The following is a 17,500-nucleotide window of genomic DNA, read 5'->3' as shown; positions in this document are numbered from 1 at the left end:
TGTTAGCGCTTTGGCCTGTTAACACATGTTCACTGCTAATTTATGTAAACACAGGAACGAAAACGTAAAACTCTGTGCCACATTGGAACATGACCAATTCTGTTAACTCTCGTTCCAGGTTGTCATGGCGACAGACAAACCAGAAATGTCTCAGATGCCTGTTCGGTGTCTTTATGAACTACATATCGGTTTTGTTTTCCTCCCCTCTTTTTGTCTTTACTAAAAATAACTCGACGTAAAAGCATGACATGAGAGATGTGGCATCGGGGACAGAATGTCTGACAGCGTCTCCACAAATTTCAAAGCAACTGTACGTCTCAAAGACATGTCTCACGTTCACTCTTTATCTACATGTTTGCTCTGAGACTGGAGTGAATGATGATCACTAGTGTGGGTGAAGAGTCTCAGTGTGGGTGAAGATTCCGAGTGTGGGTGAAGAGTCCCAGTGTGGGTGAAGAGTCCGAGTGTGGGTGAAGAGTCTCAGTGTGGGTGAAGAGTCCGAGTGTGGGTGAAGAGTCCGAGTGTGGGTGAAGAGTCCGAGTGTGGGTGAAGAGTCCCAGTGTGGGTGAAGAGTCCCAGTGTGGGTGAAGAGTCTCAGTGTGGGTGAAGATCATTCACTTTATTCTCTATGGTTACTTTTTTAAGTAACTGTGATTAATGATGAACAGATTTCATCACTGTTAGTAAACAGAACAGATGCAGACGTGTGGTCGGGTGGAAAGTGTGAAACATTAAACAGGAAGTGTACACGACACCACTTCTTCTTTCAGTATTCGTCTGTAGTCCATCTGCATGTTGGAAAAATGGACAGATCTCTGAGAAGTGCCTCTGAGGGGGTGTGAAGAGCCTCGAGTCTGTGCTCCGAGTTTCTGCAGTACGAGGGCTTTGTGTCTGTGAAATCTGACACAAGAAAATAACAGCCTCAACTTTCTAATCATTAAGTGAACATGTTAACAATGTGGACTGTATAATTTATAATATTTCATCCTGCAAAACTCATCACAAATATATAAATATATAACAGAGATGTGAAACTGAGGAGATTTGAGAAGTGTAATAGTCTTTATACAGACACACATAAGTTTTGTGTGTGTGTGTGTGTGTGTGTGTGTGTGTGGGTGGGTGTTCTCCACAGCGTTGGTCATCACTGATGGACCCCAGGATAAATCAGGTCTGGGTGATGAGGTGGGCAGTGAAGACGAGCTGTACAACGACTTCCACATTTCTGCCAATCGATTAGGAGGAGGGGAACAACTCGCTATTAATGAGGTAACAAGCCCCGCCTACTGACATAAGCCCATCTGCAATTACAAACCCCACCCACCATGAAATATTACATCGACTAGAATACACCCACCTACACTTATAAGCCTAGAGTGTGTTCTGATTGGCTGAGACAAGTACAGACAGGCAGGTGAGGAGAGAGAGACAGGTGGAGACAGCCAGGTAAAGACAGAGACAGACAAGTAGAGACAGACAGGTGGAGAGAGACAGACAGGTAGAGACAGACAGGTGAAGAGAGACAGACAGACAGGTGGAGAGACAGACGGGTGGAGAGAGACAGACAGGTGGAGAGACCGACGGGTGGAGAGAGAGAGACAGACAGGTGAGGCAATGTCCTGTAAACCTGTATCACTCCTTCATTCCTTTTTAATATTCACTGCAGGAGTGTAAATATGAGATGTAGGATGTAGGCGGAGCTACAGGAGAGACAGCTAAAGCTACCAATGAGAGACTGAAGCAGCAGCTCTCTGTGTGTGTGTGTGTGTGTGTGTGTGTGTGTGTGTGTGTGTAGAGAGAGAGAGAGAGAGAGAGAGAGAGAGAGAGAGAGAGAGAGCTCCTTCCACTAAGACTGACATCCATTACTCCGGTTTCTAGGATACACCTTAGAGCCCTGCTCTCTGATTGGCTGAAAGAGATCAAAGAGAAAAAAAACTGGAGGAAAAGAAATACAAGCTATTCACGGGGATGGATTAATGGATGGGTGGATGGGTGGATGGATGGATGGATGGATGGATGGATGGATGGATGGATGGATGGATGGATAGATAGATAGATAGATAGATAGATAGATAGATAGATAGATAGATAGAGGGATCAGAGGGATTTATAGAGACTAGTGTATGAGCGGAGGAGGGGAACGAGGGAAAAAGAACGAGAGACGAGCAACACAGGAGGATGTAGAGAAAGAACAAGAACGGGGGCAAGATAGGAACCGAGGAAGAGGAAGAGAACAAGGAAGTGTAGACGTTGAATCTGTCTCTTTTTTCATCCCTTCTCCTTTCAGATAATCTTCACACACTAATGTGCCGCTGTTAAGTGTTTCCGGGTCTGTGTGTGTGTGTGTGTGTGTGTGTGTGTGTGTGTGTGTGTGTGAGAGAGACATCATGGCACGGCATCAAAGCATCTCAGACTTTTTATTACGCTGCAATCTGAGTCCCGATGCACAGAGACTGGTGGTGTTCTTCATCATGATGCTCCTCATCATCATCAACGTGGTGCTGATGTTCATGCTGGCGTTCCAGTGAGGGAACGAATGAGGGAAGAAAAAGAAAGTCAAGAGCGAGGAGGAGAGGATGAAGAAGTAAAGTAGGGAGAAGTTAAAAAGGAAAGATAAAAAGAGGGAGAGAAGAAAAGCAGAGGAAGAATAAAAATAATAGAAGTTATTGGATAAAGATAAAGTTAGGATGAGAAAAGGGAGGATTGAAAGATTTCAGGTAGTGGAGCAAAAGAAAGAGATAGAAAAGAGGAGGAATTGTAGGTGAAATTAGGAAAGAGTGTAGGAGGGATTGTAAAAGAAAATCAATGAGGAGGACTGAGGTAGTAAAACAAAATGAGAAAAAAGGAACAGAAGTAGTGGAGGAAAGTTAAGAAGAGAAAGAAAAGAGAGAAACAGATGTGGGAAACTAGTGAGAGGGAGGAGGAAAATGAAAGAGGAAAAGCCGTTCCCTCGTTCACGCTGTGTGGATGGGAGTGCGCAATGCAGACTGCGCAGTGCAGGTAACGAGTCTGAGAATGGAGTGAGTGTGATGGAGAAAGAGAGAGAGAGAGTGTATCTGTGTGAATGATAAGGAGAGAGAGAGAGAGAGAGAGAGAGAGAGAGAGAGAGAGAGTAAATGCTGTAGTGTGTGTTGTGATGTCTATATTTACTTCCTGCAGGCTGTGTTTGTGTGAGGAGTAAATTTGTTCCATTCACATCAATCGTATCTTTGGAATCAGTTCCATTAGTGGTGATTAGTGTGAGCGGTGATTATTGTGTGAGTGGTGATTATTGTGTGAGTGGTGATTATTGTGAGCGGTGATTAGTGTGTGAGCGGGGATTAGTGTGAGCGGTGATTAGTGTGTCAGCGGTGATTAGTGTGAGCGGTGATTATTGTGTGAGCGGTGATTATTGTGTGAGCGGTGATTAGTGTGAGCGGTGATTATTGTGAGCGGTGATTATTGTGAGCGGTGATTAGTGTGTGAGCGGTGATTATTGTGTGAGCGGTGATTATTGTGTGAGCGTGATTATTGTGTGAGTGGTGATTAGTGTGAGCGGTGATTATTGTGTGTGAGCGGTGATTATTGTGTGAGTGGTGATTAGTGTGATTGGTGATTAGTGTGAGTGGTGATTATTGTGTGAGTGGTGATTATTGTGAGCGGTGATTAGTGTGTGAGCGGTGATTAGTGTGAGCGGTGATTATTGTGTGAGCGGTGATTAGTGTGTGAGTGGTGATTATTGTGAGCGGTGATTAGTGTGATTGGTGATTAGTGTGTGAGTGGTGATTATTGTGTGAGTGGTGATTATTGTGAGCGGTGATTAGTGTGTGAGTGGTGATTATTGTGAGCGGTGATTAGTGTGTGAGCGTGATTAGTGTGAGCGTGATTATTGTGTGAGCGGTGATTAGTGTGTGAGCAGTGATTAGTGTGTGAGCGGTGATTAGTGTGTGAGTGGTGATTAGTGTGAGCAGTGATTAGTGTGTGAGCAGTGATTAGTGTGTGAGTGGTGATTATTGTGTGTGAGCGGTGATTAGTGTGAGTGGTGATTAGTGTGTGAGCAGTGATTAGTGTGAGTGGTGATTAGTGTGTGAGCAGTGATTAGTGTTAGTGGTGATTAGTGTTAGTGGTGATTAGTGTGTGAGTGGTGATTAGTGTAAATGTAAGTGGTGATTAGTGTGAGTGGTGATTAGTGTGAGCAGTGATTAGTGTGAGCGGTGATTAGTGTGTGAGTGGTGATTAGTGTGTGAGTGGTGATTAGTGTAAATGTGAGTGGTGATTAGTGTGAGTGGTGATTAGTGTAAATGTGAGTGGTAATTAGTGTGAGTGGTGATTAGTGTAAATGTGAGTGGTGATTAGTGTGAGTGGTGATTAGTGTGTGAGCAGTGATTGGTGTGAGTGGTGATTAGTGTAAATGTGAGTGGTGATTAGTGTAAATGTGAGTGGTGATTAGTGTGAGTGGTGATTAGTGTGAGTGGTGATTAGTGTGAGTGGTGATTAGTGTGAGTGGTGATTAGTGTGAGCAGTGATTGGTGTGTGAGTGGTGATTAGTGTGTGAGCAGTGATTGGTGTGTGAGTGGTGATAAGTGTGAGTGGTGATTAGCATGTGAGCAGTGATTAGTGTGAGCGGTGATTAGTGTGAGCAGTGATTAGTGTGAGTGGTGATTAGTGTGTGAGCGGTGATTAGTGTGAGTGGTGATTAGTGTGTGAGCAGTGATTAGTGTGTGAGTGGTGATTAGTGTAAATGTAAGTGGTGATTAGTGTGAGTGGTGATTGGTGTGAGCAGTGATTAGTGTTAGTGGTGATTAGTGTGTGAGCAGTGATTAGTGTTAGTGGTGATTAGTGTGTGAGCAGTGATTAGTGTTAGTGGTGATTAGTGTGTGAGCAGTGATTAGTGTGTGAGTGGTGATTAGTGTAAATGTAAGTGGTGATTAGTGTGGTGGTGATTAGTGTGTGAGCAGTGATTAGTGTGGTGGTGATTAGTGTGTGAGTGGTGATTAGTGTGAGTGGTGATTGGTGTAAATGTGAGTGGTGATTAGTGTGAGTGGTGATTAGTGTAAATGTGAGCAGTGATTAGTGTGAGTGGTGATTAGTGTAAATGTGAGTGGTGATTAGTGTGTGAGCGGTGATTAGTGTGTGAGCAGTGATTAGTGTTAGTGGTGATTAGTGTTAGTGGTGATTAGTGTGAGTGGTGATTAGTGTGTGAGCGGTGATTAGTGTGAGTGGTGATTAGTGTGTGAGCAGTGATTAGTGTTAGTGGTGATTAGTGTGAGCAGTGATTAGTGTGTGAGTGGTGATTAGTGTAAATGTAAGTGGTGATTAGTGTGAGTGGTGATTAGTGTGTGAGCAGTGATTAGTGTGAGCGGTGATTAGTGTGAGTGGTGATTAGTGTGTGAGTGGTGATTAGTGTAAATGTGAGTGGTGATTAGTGTGAGTGGTGATTAGTGTAAATGTGAGCAGTGATTAGTGTGAGTGGTGATTAGTGTAAATGTGGTGGTGATTAGTGTGTGAGCGGTGATTAGTGTGTGAGCAGTGATTAGTGTTAGTGGTGATTAGTGTTAGTGGTGATTAGTGTGAGTGGTGATTAGTGTGTGAGTGGTGATTGGTGTGAGTGGTGATTGGTGTGTGAGCAGTGATTAGTGTTAGTGGTGATTAGTGTGTGAGCAGTGATTGGTGTGTGAGTGGTGATTAGTGTAAATGTAAGTGGTGATTAGTGTGAGTGGTGATTGGTGTGTGAGCAGTGATTAGTGTGTGGTGATTAGTGTGTGAGTGGTGATTGGTGTGTGAGTGGTGATTGGTGTGTGAGTGGTGATTAGTGAGTGGTGATTAGTGTGGTGGTGATTAGTGTAAATGTGAGCAGTGATTAGTGTGAGTGGTGATTGGTGTGAGTGGTGATTGGTGTGAGTGGTGATTAGTGTGAGTGGTGATTAGTGTGTGAGCAGTGATTGGTGAGTGGTGATTAGTGTAAATGTGAGTGGTGATTAGTGTAAATGTGAGTGGTGATTAGTGTGTGAGCAGTGATTGGTGTGTGAGTGGTGATAAGTGTGAGTGGTGATTAGTGTGTGAGTGGTGATTGGTGTGTGAGCAGTGATTAGTGTTAGTGGTGATTAGTGTGAGTGGTGATTGGTGTGAGTGGTGATTAGTGTGAGTGGTGATTAGTGTGAGTGGTGATTAGTGTGTGAGCAGTGATTGGTGTGAGTGGTGATTAGTGTAAATGTGGTGGTGATTAGTGTGTGAGTGGTGATTAGTGTGAGCAGTGATTGGTGTGAGTGGTGATTAGTGTAAATGTGAGTGGTGATTAGTGTAAATGTGAGTGGTGATTAGTGTGAGTGGTGATTAGTGTGTGAGCAGTGATTGGTGTGAGTGGTGATTAGTGTAAATGTGAGTGGTGATTAGTGTAAATGTGAGTGGTGATTAGTGTAAATGTGATAGATGTAATTATTTTAAATATAAGCAGTTTTGTGTGTGTGTGTTTCCTCTCGTTGCTCTGCGCAGTTGATTAACGATGGCAGTGTGTGTGCTGAAGCTCTGTGGGATCACGTCACCATGGACGACCAGGAGCTCGGTTTTAAGGCGGGAGATGTTATTGAAGTGGTGGACGCCACTAATAAGGAGTGGTGGTGGGGGCGGGTGCAGGAGAGCGAGGGTTGGTTTCCCGCCAGCTTCGTCCGTGTAAGTGATTAAAATCACACTTTCAGTTCAGGAAGAAAAACATTTATTCTGTAAATTGTTTGTTATAATTGTTTTATTTATTTATTTTGTGTGTGTTTCAGCTGCGTGTGAATCAGGATGAGCCTCTGGATGAAGATGTAGTGCAGGGGGGGGTGGAGAGTGGGGGCGCGGGGGTGGGTGGGACGTGTGGGCCCGGGTTACCGTGTAAAGAGCAGATGAGGGCAAACGTGATTAATGAGATCATGTGCACTGAGAGAGACTACATCAAGCATCTAAAGGACATCTGTGAGGTCAGTGAGCTGCTACAATTGACCAATGAGGATAAAGGGGTGTGTCTAATCACTCAGTCATGCCTTCTATTTACATGTATTGGGGGCGTGACTGTATGGAACACTGAAAGGGGCGGGGCTTTACATTCACCACATTCACTGACTGCACATTTGATCCCCAAGTCCGTATAATTATTATAAAAGAAACGTATGAAACGTGATGGAAGCTCATGAAAAGATTATCGTCTCATTTTCACTTTTTTATTGTGTGTTTTTCAGGGCTACATTAAACAGTGTCGCAAACGAACTGACATGTTCACAGAGGAGCAGCTCAGAACCATCTTCAGCAACATCGACGAACTTTATCGCTTCCAAAAGAAATTTCTTAAAGCGCTGGAGAAAAAATACAACAAGGAGCAACCACACCTGAGCGAGATAGGCTCCTGCTTCCTGGAGAACGTAAGACACTTGTGTGTCTGTCTGTGTGTCTGTCTGTGTGTTTGTCTGTCTGTCTGTCTGTGTGTCTGTCTGTGTGTTTGTCTGTCTGTCTGTCTGTTTGTCTGTCTGTCTGTGTTTGTCTGTCTGTCTGTGTGTCTGTCTGTCTTTCCAGAGAGAGTAAGACACCTGTCTGCTTATACTCAGAGTGTGTAAGTCTTTCTGTTCTATGACTTTTAAATAAATACATAAAAATGATAAATAAATCAATTAAAATTTTTCCCGCTGCTCTGGTCTTAGAACCGATTCAGTAAGTTTGTGCATGAAGGGGCGGAGCTTCACATGGTAGTAAGAAATGTTAAATTAGAACATCATTAAAACACATCAACATCATCATCATCATGATCTCCTCTCGGTTTTCTTTTTCCAGCAAACAGATTTTCAGATTTACTCAGACTACTGTAACAATCACCCCAACGCCTGCGTCCAGCTCTCCAAGCTGATGAAGATGAAGAAGTACGTGTTCTTCTTTGAGGCGTGTCGTCTGCTGCAGAAGATGATCGACATCTCACTGGACGGCTTCCTGCTCACACCCGTGCAGAAGATCTGCAAATATCCACTGCAGCTCGCCGAGCTCCTCAAATACACCAACCCTCAGCACAAGTACACACACACACACACACACACACACACACACACACACACATAATCATGAAGCCTAATGACATACAGATGAACATAACGAGAGAAGCTCCACATCAGAAATGTGATCTAAAGATAAAGATCATTTTATATGAAATAACATTTTTCTTTCATGTTCTTTGGAAAAAGTTCAGAAAAAATAAAGTAGATGTAAAAATTATCATGTTATTATTAGTAGTAGTAGTAATTATTATTTTAACACATTAATGGAAAAATTACTCCAAACACGAGCTACGTGCCAACATTTACAATGACTTTTATAATTAATTTTTTTTTTTATTTATTATTTTATTTACATGAGGGTGTGTGTGTCAGTACTAGTGACGTGTGTGGGGTTGTGTGTCAGTAGTAGTGACGCGCGTGAGGGTGTGTGTGTCAGTAGTGACGCGTGAGGGTGTGTGTGTGTCAGTAGTAGTGATGTGCGTGAGGGGGTGTGTGTGTCAGTAGTAGTGACGTGCGTGAGGGTGTGTGTGTCAGTAGTAGTGACGCGCGTGAGGGTGTGTGTGTCGGTAGTAGTGACGCGCGTGAGGGTGTGTGTCAGTAGTAGTGACGCGCGTGAGGGTGTGCGTGTCGGTAGTAGTGATGTGCGTGAGGGTGTGCGTGTCGGTAGTAGTGATGTGCGTGAGGGTGTGTGTGTCAGTAGTAGTGACGTGCGTGAGGGTGTGTGTGTGTCAGTAGTAATGATGTGCGTGAGGGTGTGTGTGTGTCAGTAGTAGTGGCGTGAGGGTGTGTGTGTCAGTAGTGATGTGCGTGAGGGTGTGTCAGTAGTAATGATGTGCGTGAGGGTGTGCTTGTCGGTAGTAGTGACGCGCGTGAGGGTGTGTCAGTAGTAGTGGCGCGTGAGGGTGTGTCAGTAGTAATGATGTGCGTGAGGGTGTGTCAGTAGTAGTGACGCCGCGTGAGGGTGTGTGTCAGTAGTAGTGGCGCGTGAGGGTGTGTCAGTAGTAGTGACGCCGCGTGAGGGTGTGTCAGTAGTAGTGGCGTGAGGGTGTGTCAGTAGTAGTGACGCCGCGTGAGGGTGTGTCAGTAGTAGTGACGCGCGTGAGGGTGTGTCAGTAGTAGTGACGCGCGTGAGGGTGTGTCAGTAGTAGTGACGCGCGTGAGCTCCTCAAATACACCAACCCTCAGCACAAGTACACACACACACACACACACACACACACACACACACACACATCACAAAACACACATCACAACACACATCACAACACACATCACAACAACACACACACCACACCACAACACACATGATGACAATGACGAAGATCCCATACTGTAGATATGACAGGGTGTGTGTTGGATTCTTCTCAGGGTGAGGACGTTTTGAGTCGGAGCTCTGATCTGATTTTCTCAGGAGATTTAACCAAAATCTCCCAGCCTCAGGCTAAAGGTCAACAGCGCATGTTCTTCCTGTTTGATCATCAGCTGGTCTTCTGCAAAAAGGTGAGTACAGGAAGTTCTTCTTCTCACACAAACACACGAGTGTTTCCATCACACATGGAGAGAAAATGTACCAGATTCAGGGCAGAACTCTGAATATTAAAACATTATTGCATTAAAATGCTGTTTAATGTCCAGGATCTGCTCCGGAGAGACATTTTATATTATAAAGGACGCCTGGACATGGACCAGATGGAGGTGGTGGATGTGGAAGATGGAAAAGATAAAGATCTGAATGTGACGGTGAAGAACACGGTGAAGTTAATATCTGCAGATGGAGCAGAGATTCATCTCCTGTGTGCTAAAAAACCCGAGCTGAAGCAGCGCTGGCTCCGAGCCTTCAGCGACGAGAGACAGCAGGTCCAACACGACCGAGACACGGGTGAGACATCAGCCGCATGTTCATATGAAACTTCACAATAACAAAAATAATGACTTCTGTTTTCACTTGAATCAGCCAATCGGAGCAGAATCTCACCTACACAGAAGATCTGACTGGTTTATATCCAAGATTAAATATTAAATATTTGGTCTCTTCACAGGATTTTCCATCACAGACATGCAGAAGAAACAGGCCATGCAGAACGTCTCCAAAACTCCTCCAGCTGGAAAACCCAAAGGTGATCATACACGCTCTGCATGCATCAACTTTACACATTACACGCATCACCCACACGCTCTACACACGTCACTTACATGCTCTACACGTGTCAGCTTTACGCATTACACGCGTCACCTACACGCTCTACACACGTCACTTACATGCTCTACACGTGTCAGCTTTACGCATTACACGCGTCACCTACACGCTCTACACACGTCACTTACATGCTCTACACGTGTCAGCTTTACGCATTACACGCGTCACCTACACGCTCTACACACGTCACTTACATGCTCTACACGTGTCAGCTTTACGCATTACACGCGTCACCTACACGCTCTACACACGTCACTTACATGCTCTACACGTGTCAGCTTTACGCATTACACGCGTCACCTACACGCTCTACACACGTTACTTACATGCTCTACACGTGTCAGCTTTACGCATTACACGCGTCACCTACACGCTCTACACACGTTACTTACATGCTCTACACGTGTCAGCTTTACGCATTACACGCGTCACCTACACGCTCTACACACGTCACTTACATGCTCTACACGTGTCAGCTTTACGCATTACACGCGTCACCTACACGCTCTACACACGTCACTTACATGCTCTACACGTGTCAGCTTTACGCATTACACGCGTCACCTACACGCTCTACACACGTTACTTACATGCTCTACACGTGTCAGCTTTACGCATTACACGCGTCACCTACACGCTCTACACACGTCACTTACATGCTCTACACGTGTCAGCTTTACGCATTACACGCGTCACCTACACGCTCTACACACGTTACTTACATGCTCTACACGTGTCAGCTTTACGCATTACACGCGTCACCTACACGCTCTACACACGTTACTTACATGCTCTACACGTGTCAGCTTTACGCATTACACGCGTCACCTACACGCTCTACACACGTTACTTACATGCTCTACACGTGTCAGCTTTACGCATTACACGCGTCACCTACACGCTCTACACACGTCACTTACATGCTCTACACGTGTCAGCTTTACGCATTACACGCGTCACCTACACGCTCTACACACGTCACTTACATGCTCTACACGTGTCAGCTTTACGCATTACACGCGTCACCTACACGCTCTACACACGTCACTTACATGCTCTACACGTGTCAGCTTTACGCATTACACGCGTCACCTACACGCTCTACACACGTCACTTACATGCTCTACACGTGTCAGCTTTACGCATTACACGCGTCACCTACACGCTCTACACACGTCACTTACATGCTCTACACGTGTCAGCTTTACGCATTACACGCGTCACCTACACGCTCTACACACGTTACATGCTCTACACGTGTCAGCTTTACGCATTACACGCGTCACCTACACGCTCTACACACGTCACTTACATGCTCTACACGTGTCAGCTTTACGCATTACACGCGTCACCTACACGCTCTACACACGTCACTTACATGCTCTACACGTGTCAGCTTTACGCATTACACGCGTCACCTACACGCTCTACACACGTCACTTACATGCTCTACACGTGTCAGCTTTACGCATTACACGCGTCACCTACACGCTCTACACACGTCACTTACATGCTCTACACGTGTCAGCTTTACGCATTACACGCGTCACCTACACGCTCTACACACGTCACTTACATGCTCTACACGTGTCAGCTTTACGCATTACACGCGTCACCTACACGCTCTACACACGTCACTTACATGCTCTACACGTGTCAGCTTTACGCATTACACGCGTCACCTACACGCTCTACACACGTTACTTACATGCTCTACACGTGTCAGCTTTACGCATTACACGCGTCACCTACACGCTCTACACACGTCACTTACATGCTCTACACGTGTCAGCTTTACGCATTACACGCGTCACAACACACACACAACACACACATCACACACACACACACACAACACACACACACACATCACAACACACACCACAACACACACCACACACACACACAACACACACACCACGACACACATCACAACACACACATCACAACAACACACACACATCACACACACACACATCACAACAACACACACACACACACACATCACAAAACACACATCACAACACACACACCACAACACACATCACAACAACACACACCACAACACACATGATGACAATGACGAAGATCCCATACTGTAGATATGACAGGGTGTGTGTTGGATTCTTCTCAGGGTGAGGACGTTTTGAGTCGGAGCTCTGATCTGATTTTCTCAGGAGATTTAACCAAAATCTCCCAGCCTCAGGCTAAAGGTCAACAGCGCATGTTCTTCCTGTTTGATCATCAGCTGGTCTTCTGCAAAAAGGTGAGTACAGGAAGTTCTTCTTCTCACACAAACACACGAGTGTTTCCATCACACATGGAGAGAAAATGTACCAGATTCAGGGCAGAACTCTGAATATTAAAACATTATTGCATTAAAATGCTGTTTAATGTCCAGGATCTGCTCCGGAGAGACATTTTATATTATAAAGGACGCCTGGACATGGACCAGATGGAGGTGGTGGATGTGGAAGATGGAAAAGATAAAGATCTGAATGTGACGGTGAAGAACACGGTGAAGTTAATATCTGCAGATGGAGCAGAGATTCATCTCCTGTGTGCTAAAAAACCCGAGCTGAAGCAGCGCTGGCTCCGAGCCTTCAGCGACGAGAGACAGCAGGTCCAACACGACCGAGACACGGGTGAGACATCAGCCGCATGTTCATATGAAACTTCACAATAACAAAAATAATGACTTCTGTTTTCACTTGAATCAGCCAATCGGAGCAGAATCTCACCTACACAGAAGATCTGACTGGTTTATATCCAAGATTAAATATTAAATATTTGGTCTCTTCACAGGATTTTCCATCACAGACATGCAGAAGAAACAGGCCATGCAGAACGTCTCCAAAACTCCTCCAGCTGGAAAACCCAAAGGTGATCATACACGCTCTGCATGCATCAACTTTACACATTACACGCATCACCCACACGCTCTACACACGTTACTTACATGCTCTACACCTTTACGCTCTACACACGTCACCTTCACGCTCTACACGCATCACCCACACGCTCTACACACGTTACTTACATGCTCTACACCTTTACGCTCTACACGCGTCACCTACACGCTCTACACACGTCACTTACATGCTCTACACGTGTCAGCTTTACGCATTACACGCGTCACCTACACGCTCTACACGCGTCACATACACGCTCTACACACGTCACCTTTACGCATTACACGCGTCACCTACACGCTCTACACACGTCACTTACATGCTCTACACGTGTCAGCTTTACGCATTACACGCGTCACATACACGCTTTACACACGTCACTTACATGCTCTACACGTGTCAGCTTTACGCATTACACGCGTCACATACACGCTCTACACATGTCACCTTTACGCATTACACGCATCACCTTTACAATTTACACGTGCCACCTTCAAGCTTTACACGCATGACCTTTACGCATTACACACGTCAATTACACGCTCTACATGTCGCCTTTACGTGCTACATCGTCTGTGTACATATCAAAGTGATGCTGTTTTACAAAATAAGTTAATTTTTCTTTATAAAGATACAACAGTATATCACACACACACACACACACACACACACACACACACACACACTTTTTCTCCTGTAGTGGTGTTGATGTGATCTCTGTGCTCTTTCTCTCCGTCATGATTCAGCTCTTCACCACCTCCTGGCTCTTAAAGCCCCACTTCTGCGCTCCAAAAGCTCCAAGAGCCTACATTACACAGAATCCCCTGGGCCTGACTTCTCTTCTTCCCCACTTCCTGAAGTTATAGCGCCCCCTGGTGTTCTGCGCAGGGCCATTTCCTGGGTCTCCTCTCAGAGTAGAGACCTGCTCCAATAGACTAGGGGTAATTATAACAGGTGTTTAATAAACACTGCAATGACATGATAATAACCGCATAATAATAACCTACAGTATTTACACTTTTATTTATTTACTGCAGAATCTTTAAACCAGCAACATTTACTGTCCAAACTACAATATAGAACAGTATAAACTAAAACACTGATTATATTCCTGATATTTTCCCTCCGCTGCTCTGTAACCACTAATAACCTTCTCATATATAGTCTATAGAACTGCTGCTCGTCTGGACTGTAAGGTACTGCAGTGCATTGTGGGAGTTCACAGGATGACCTTCATTATAAAAATAACACCATGTCCAAAAAGCCGTGTACAGGTGGTCCCCAAACGTACGATTTTTCCATTTAATGACGATAAGTACTAATTTACCTGCTCTCTCTGTTCACCTGTGCTCGTGTTCCCCCTCCAGCGTTCCCAGTGCACTGAAGGATTGAGAACCATGATCTTTGACCTCATAACCATCGCACGCTGTTCCCTGCTTTTACTCACATGCTGATTAAACTCTGGTGTCTTCTCCTGAGTGATGAAGATCTTTGCACTCATGACCTTTCCCTTCTCTCTCTCTGTCTTTAGCGGCCACTCGTCCGTATTATGACCTGCTGTTGCGACAGAAACCGTCGGCGTTGCCGCAGCAAGTCATCGTACTCGCCGAACCCAAGCGCAGGAACTTCTGGCACAACATCGGGCGGCTGACGCCGTTCAGGAAATGAATATACACGAACCCAATGTAATCAAGGCCATCTCCAGCCCGCGTGTGAACCTCATCTCTCATACAGCAAACACTGTGATCTTTACAGTGCAGTGTTTAATCTCCTTCTTAAATCAGCTCCATCCTGAGGGCAGAATCAATGCTCCTCCCCCGTTCCGCTTCCAGGGAACGCCGCATGCCTCCTCCCTCTCCTGGTGCCTAAATCTGTTTCTGTTCAAGATACTTTTTCTTGTTTAATGTTTCAGTGTGAATGCACTTTATGACTCGGTTACAACTGAGACTGAAACCCGAGGCTGAAACGGCGGCATGTCTGCTAACACACGTGACTACTGAGACCACTGAGACCGCTGCTGCATGTCCTCCAGCACGCTTCAGTCCTCATGGGTTTTTTCTACATTTATTTTCACTGGATTTGTACAGCATTTGATACTGTGTGTGTGTGTCTCTGTGTGTGTGTGTGTGTGTGTGTATGTTGGACACTGTTCAGATTATCACTGTATTGTTTTGATTTCTGAAATGACAAAAAAAGAGTTTCCTTTCTGTCTGAATGGTCACTTGGATGTTTATAGGTTTGCGCGTCGTCCTCGTTTCAGAACCCTGACGTGCAGAACCCTGACGTGCAGAACCCTGACGTGCAGAACCCTGACGTGCAGAACCCTGACGTGTAGAACTCTGACGTGCAGAACCCTGACGTGCAGAACTCTGATGTGCAGAACCCTGACGTGCAGAACCCTGACGTGCAGAACCCTGACGTGTAGAACCCTGACGTGCAGAACCCTGATGTGCAGAACTGACGTGTAGAACCCTGACGTGCAGAACCCTGACGTGCAGAACTCTGACGTGCAGAACCCTGACGTGCAGCTCGCCGTGAACACGGACAGACCTGAACACGAACTGCTGTGTGATCGCTCACTCACTGTAAATACAAATATACATAAAGGAGTTTCACTGAGAAAACAGTGTTCTAATGAGAAATAAACGGTTTAATGATGTAACGAGGCCTCGGGTCCTCACTGAGATCACCTTCACCTGTCTGATCTGCAGCCTCACACAGCAGGAACCACCAGGGTTCATCCCTCTTTCACTGCATACATTAGTGCAGATATAAACACTCTATAAACCATACATATCTCTCGCTATATATAGATCTATTTTTTATATATAAAATCTGCAGCTCTTTGTGTTTCCATAGTAACAGTATAGGAGTGTAAATCTCTCTGTACTGAAGATACACAAAACTTTGGGTTACTGCCTTTTCCTCGAACTGTTACAAACTTCTGACACAGGAGACTCCTTCCATACATACAATTAGTACAAATACCAAAATAAACACAGACCCAGTGAAATCCTCCAAAAATAAAACCCTCTCCCGGAAAAACTGAAACTAAAATCAACTAAAAAGATCAACAGTTTACATTTAAACCGCTATAAAAAAATAAATAAATATCTATTATTTAATATTGAAATCAAAAATTAAAAAAAGAAAAAAATGCTGCCAAATTATTTGCCTGTTGAAACAATGAACTGCCCTCAGATTCACCTCCACGGCTCCTCACCAGTTCCTCATTCCTCCATCACAACCTCCAGAAGCTCTTTACTGCTCTGCACTTCATTCTCCTGAACTGTTTCATGTGGAGAGAGTGGGTGGGTTTCAGAACAAACCTGTCTCAAGTCACTGCATAATCTCTCTTGCTCACACACACACACACACACACACACACACACACACACACACACACACACACACACACACACAGAGGAGACTGTGTTGTAAGGATTTTCTTTATATTCACAGTTTAAACACAAATCTGCAGTGTTCGTTCTGTTCTAATTACTTTAATATTGTTATGACCAAGGGTGTGTTTTACAATCATAATAATAATGTCCTCTCACACCAACACACACAGTAATATTACATTTGGCATAAACACCTGGTACAGATATAAAGCATTAAAACAGGTCACAACCCTGGGGATCAGTCACACACACACACACACACACACACACACACACACGGAGTATAAAATTAACTTAAATGGCACATTAAGAGAGTAACCCTAAGAGTTAAAAAGGCACAAATACTGAAAATGACAAACAGGCTGGGTGTGTGTGTGTGTGTGTGTGTGTGTGAGTGTGTGTGTGTTCTATCTCAGTTGAGAAGCTCCAGGTAGGTGATTGGAACTTTGCCTTTCTGATGTCCTCTCTCCCCCATCAGCCAATCAGAATCCATCCCCGGCTTGCTGCTCACTGTGATCACCTGACACACAACATACACACTTATTACACACCAATGGAGGAATTTATAAGTGTGTGTGTGTGTGTGTGTGAGAAAGAGAGATTGTTCTAAATGTTGTATTTTCCTATGAGTTACATTTAAGAAAAGGTTTGATCGCCCCCTGGTGGTCAAGTCTAATAAAAACAGTACAGTGTGTGTGTGTGTGTGTGTGTGTGTGTGTGTGTGTGTGTGTGTGTGAGAGAGAGTAAGGTTTATTTTAAATAAGTGATTTAAATATAGTTCTAAGAGAAAGTTTGATCGCCCCCTGGTGGACAAGTCTAGTTTTTATAATACATATAAAATGAAAGTGTGTGTGTGTGTGTGTGTGTATGTGTGTGTCACCTCATCAGCCAGTAGGGAGAGCTCGCTGCTGCATGCAGCGTCGTAGTCATAGAGCACGCGCGCTTGCCTTGGGCCGCAAGAATTACGCAGCTCGTTTAGGCTCGGTGAAC

The 17,500-nt window shown here is 44.8% G+C and overlaps 2 protein-coding genes across 3 annotated transcripts in view; one reads left to right on the top strand and one right to left on the bottom strand.

Annotated features, from left to right (window-relative positions):
- The window catches only part of arhgef4 (Rho guanine nucleotide exchange factor (GEF) 4), a 49,698-nt gene extending 33,926 nt beyond the window's left edge, over nt 1–15,772 (top strand). The window contains exons 7-19 of the mRNA XM_046877090.1: nt 1,136–1,269; nt 6,472–6,648; nt 6,750–6,938; nt 7,197–7,376; nt 7,783–8,052; nt 9,315–9,497; nt 9,633–9,876; nt 10,037–10,114; nt 10,209–12,003; nt 12,277–12,460; nt 12,596–12,839; nt 13,000–13,077; nt 14,638–15,772. Coding sequence (XP_046733046.1) covers nt 1,136–1,269; nt 6,472–6,648; nt 6,750–6,938; nt 7,197–7,376; nt 7,783–8,052; nt 9,315–9,497; nt 9,633–9,876; nt 10,037–10,114; nt 10,209–12,003; nt 12,277–12,460; nt 12,596–12,839; nt 13,000–13,077; nt 14,638–14,774 — 3,893 coding nt within the window. The 3' untranslated portion in view covers nt 14,775–15,772. The remainder of the gene's footprint in view (nt 1–1,135; nt 1,270–6,471; nt 6,649–6,749; nt 6,939–7,196; nt 7,377–7,782; nt 8,053–9,314; nt 9,498–9,632; nt 9,877–10,036; nt 10,115–10,208; nt 12,004–12,276; nt 12,461–12,595; nt 12,840–12,999; nt 13,078–14,637) is intronic.
- Nucleotides 15,773–16,537: 765 nt separating this feature from the next.
- The window catches only part of sh3glb1b (SH3-domain GRB2-like endophilin B1b), a 9,414-nt gene continuing 8,451 nt past the window's right edge, over nt 16,538–17,500 (bottom strand). For both annotated transcript variants that reach the window (XM_046876131.1, XM_046876132.1), the window contains 2 exons: nt 17,391–17,500; nt 16,538–17,030 (listed from right to left, as the gene is read on the bottom strand). The exon at nt 17,391–17,500 is cut by the window's right edge and continues 119 nt beyond it. In XM_046876131.1, the coding sequence (XP_046732087.1) occupies nt 16,923–17,030; nt 17,391–17,500 (218 nt within the window). In that variant the 3' untranslated portion in view covers nt 16,538–16,922. The remainder of the gene's footprint in view (nt 17,031–17,390) is intronic.

Source organism: Silurus meridionalis, chromosome 20, assembly GCF_014805685.1.
Source record: "Silurus meridionalis isolate SWU-2019-XX chromosome 20, ASM1480568v1, whole genome shotgun sequence".
Lineage (NCBI taxonomy): Eukaryota > Metazoa > Chordata > Actinopteri > Siluriformes > Siluridae > Silurus > Silurus meridionalis.
This window is presented reverse-complemented; position numbering and strand designations above follow the sequence as displayed.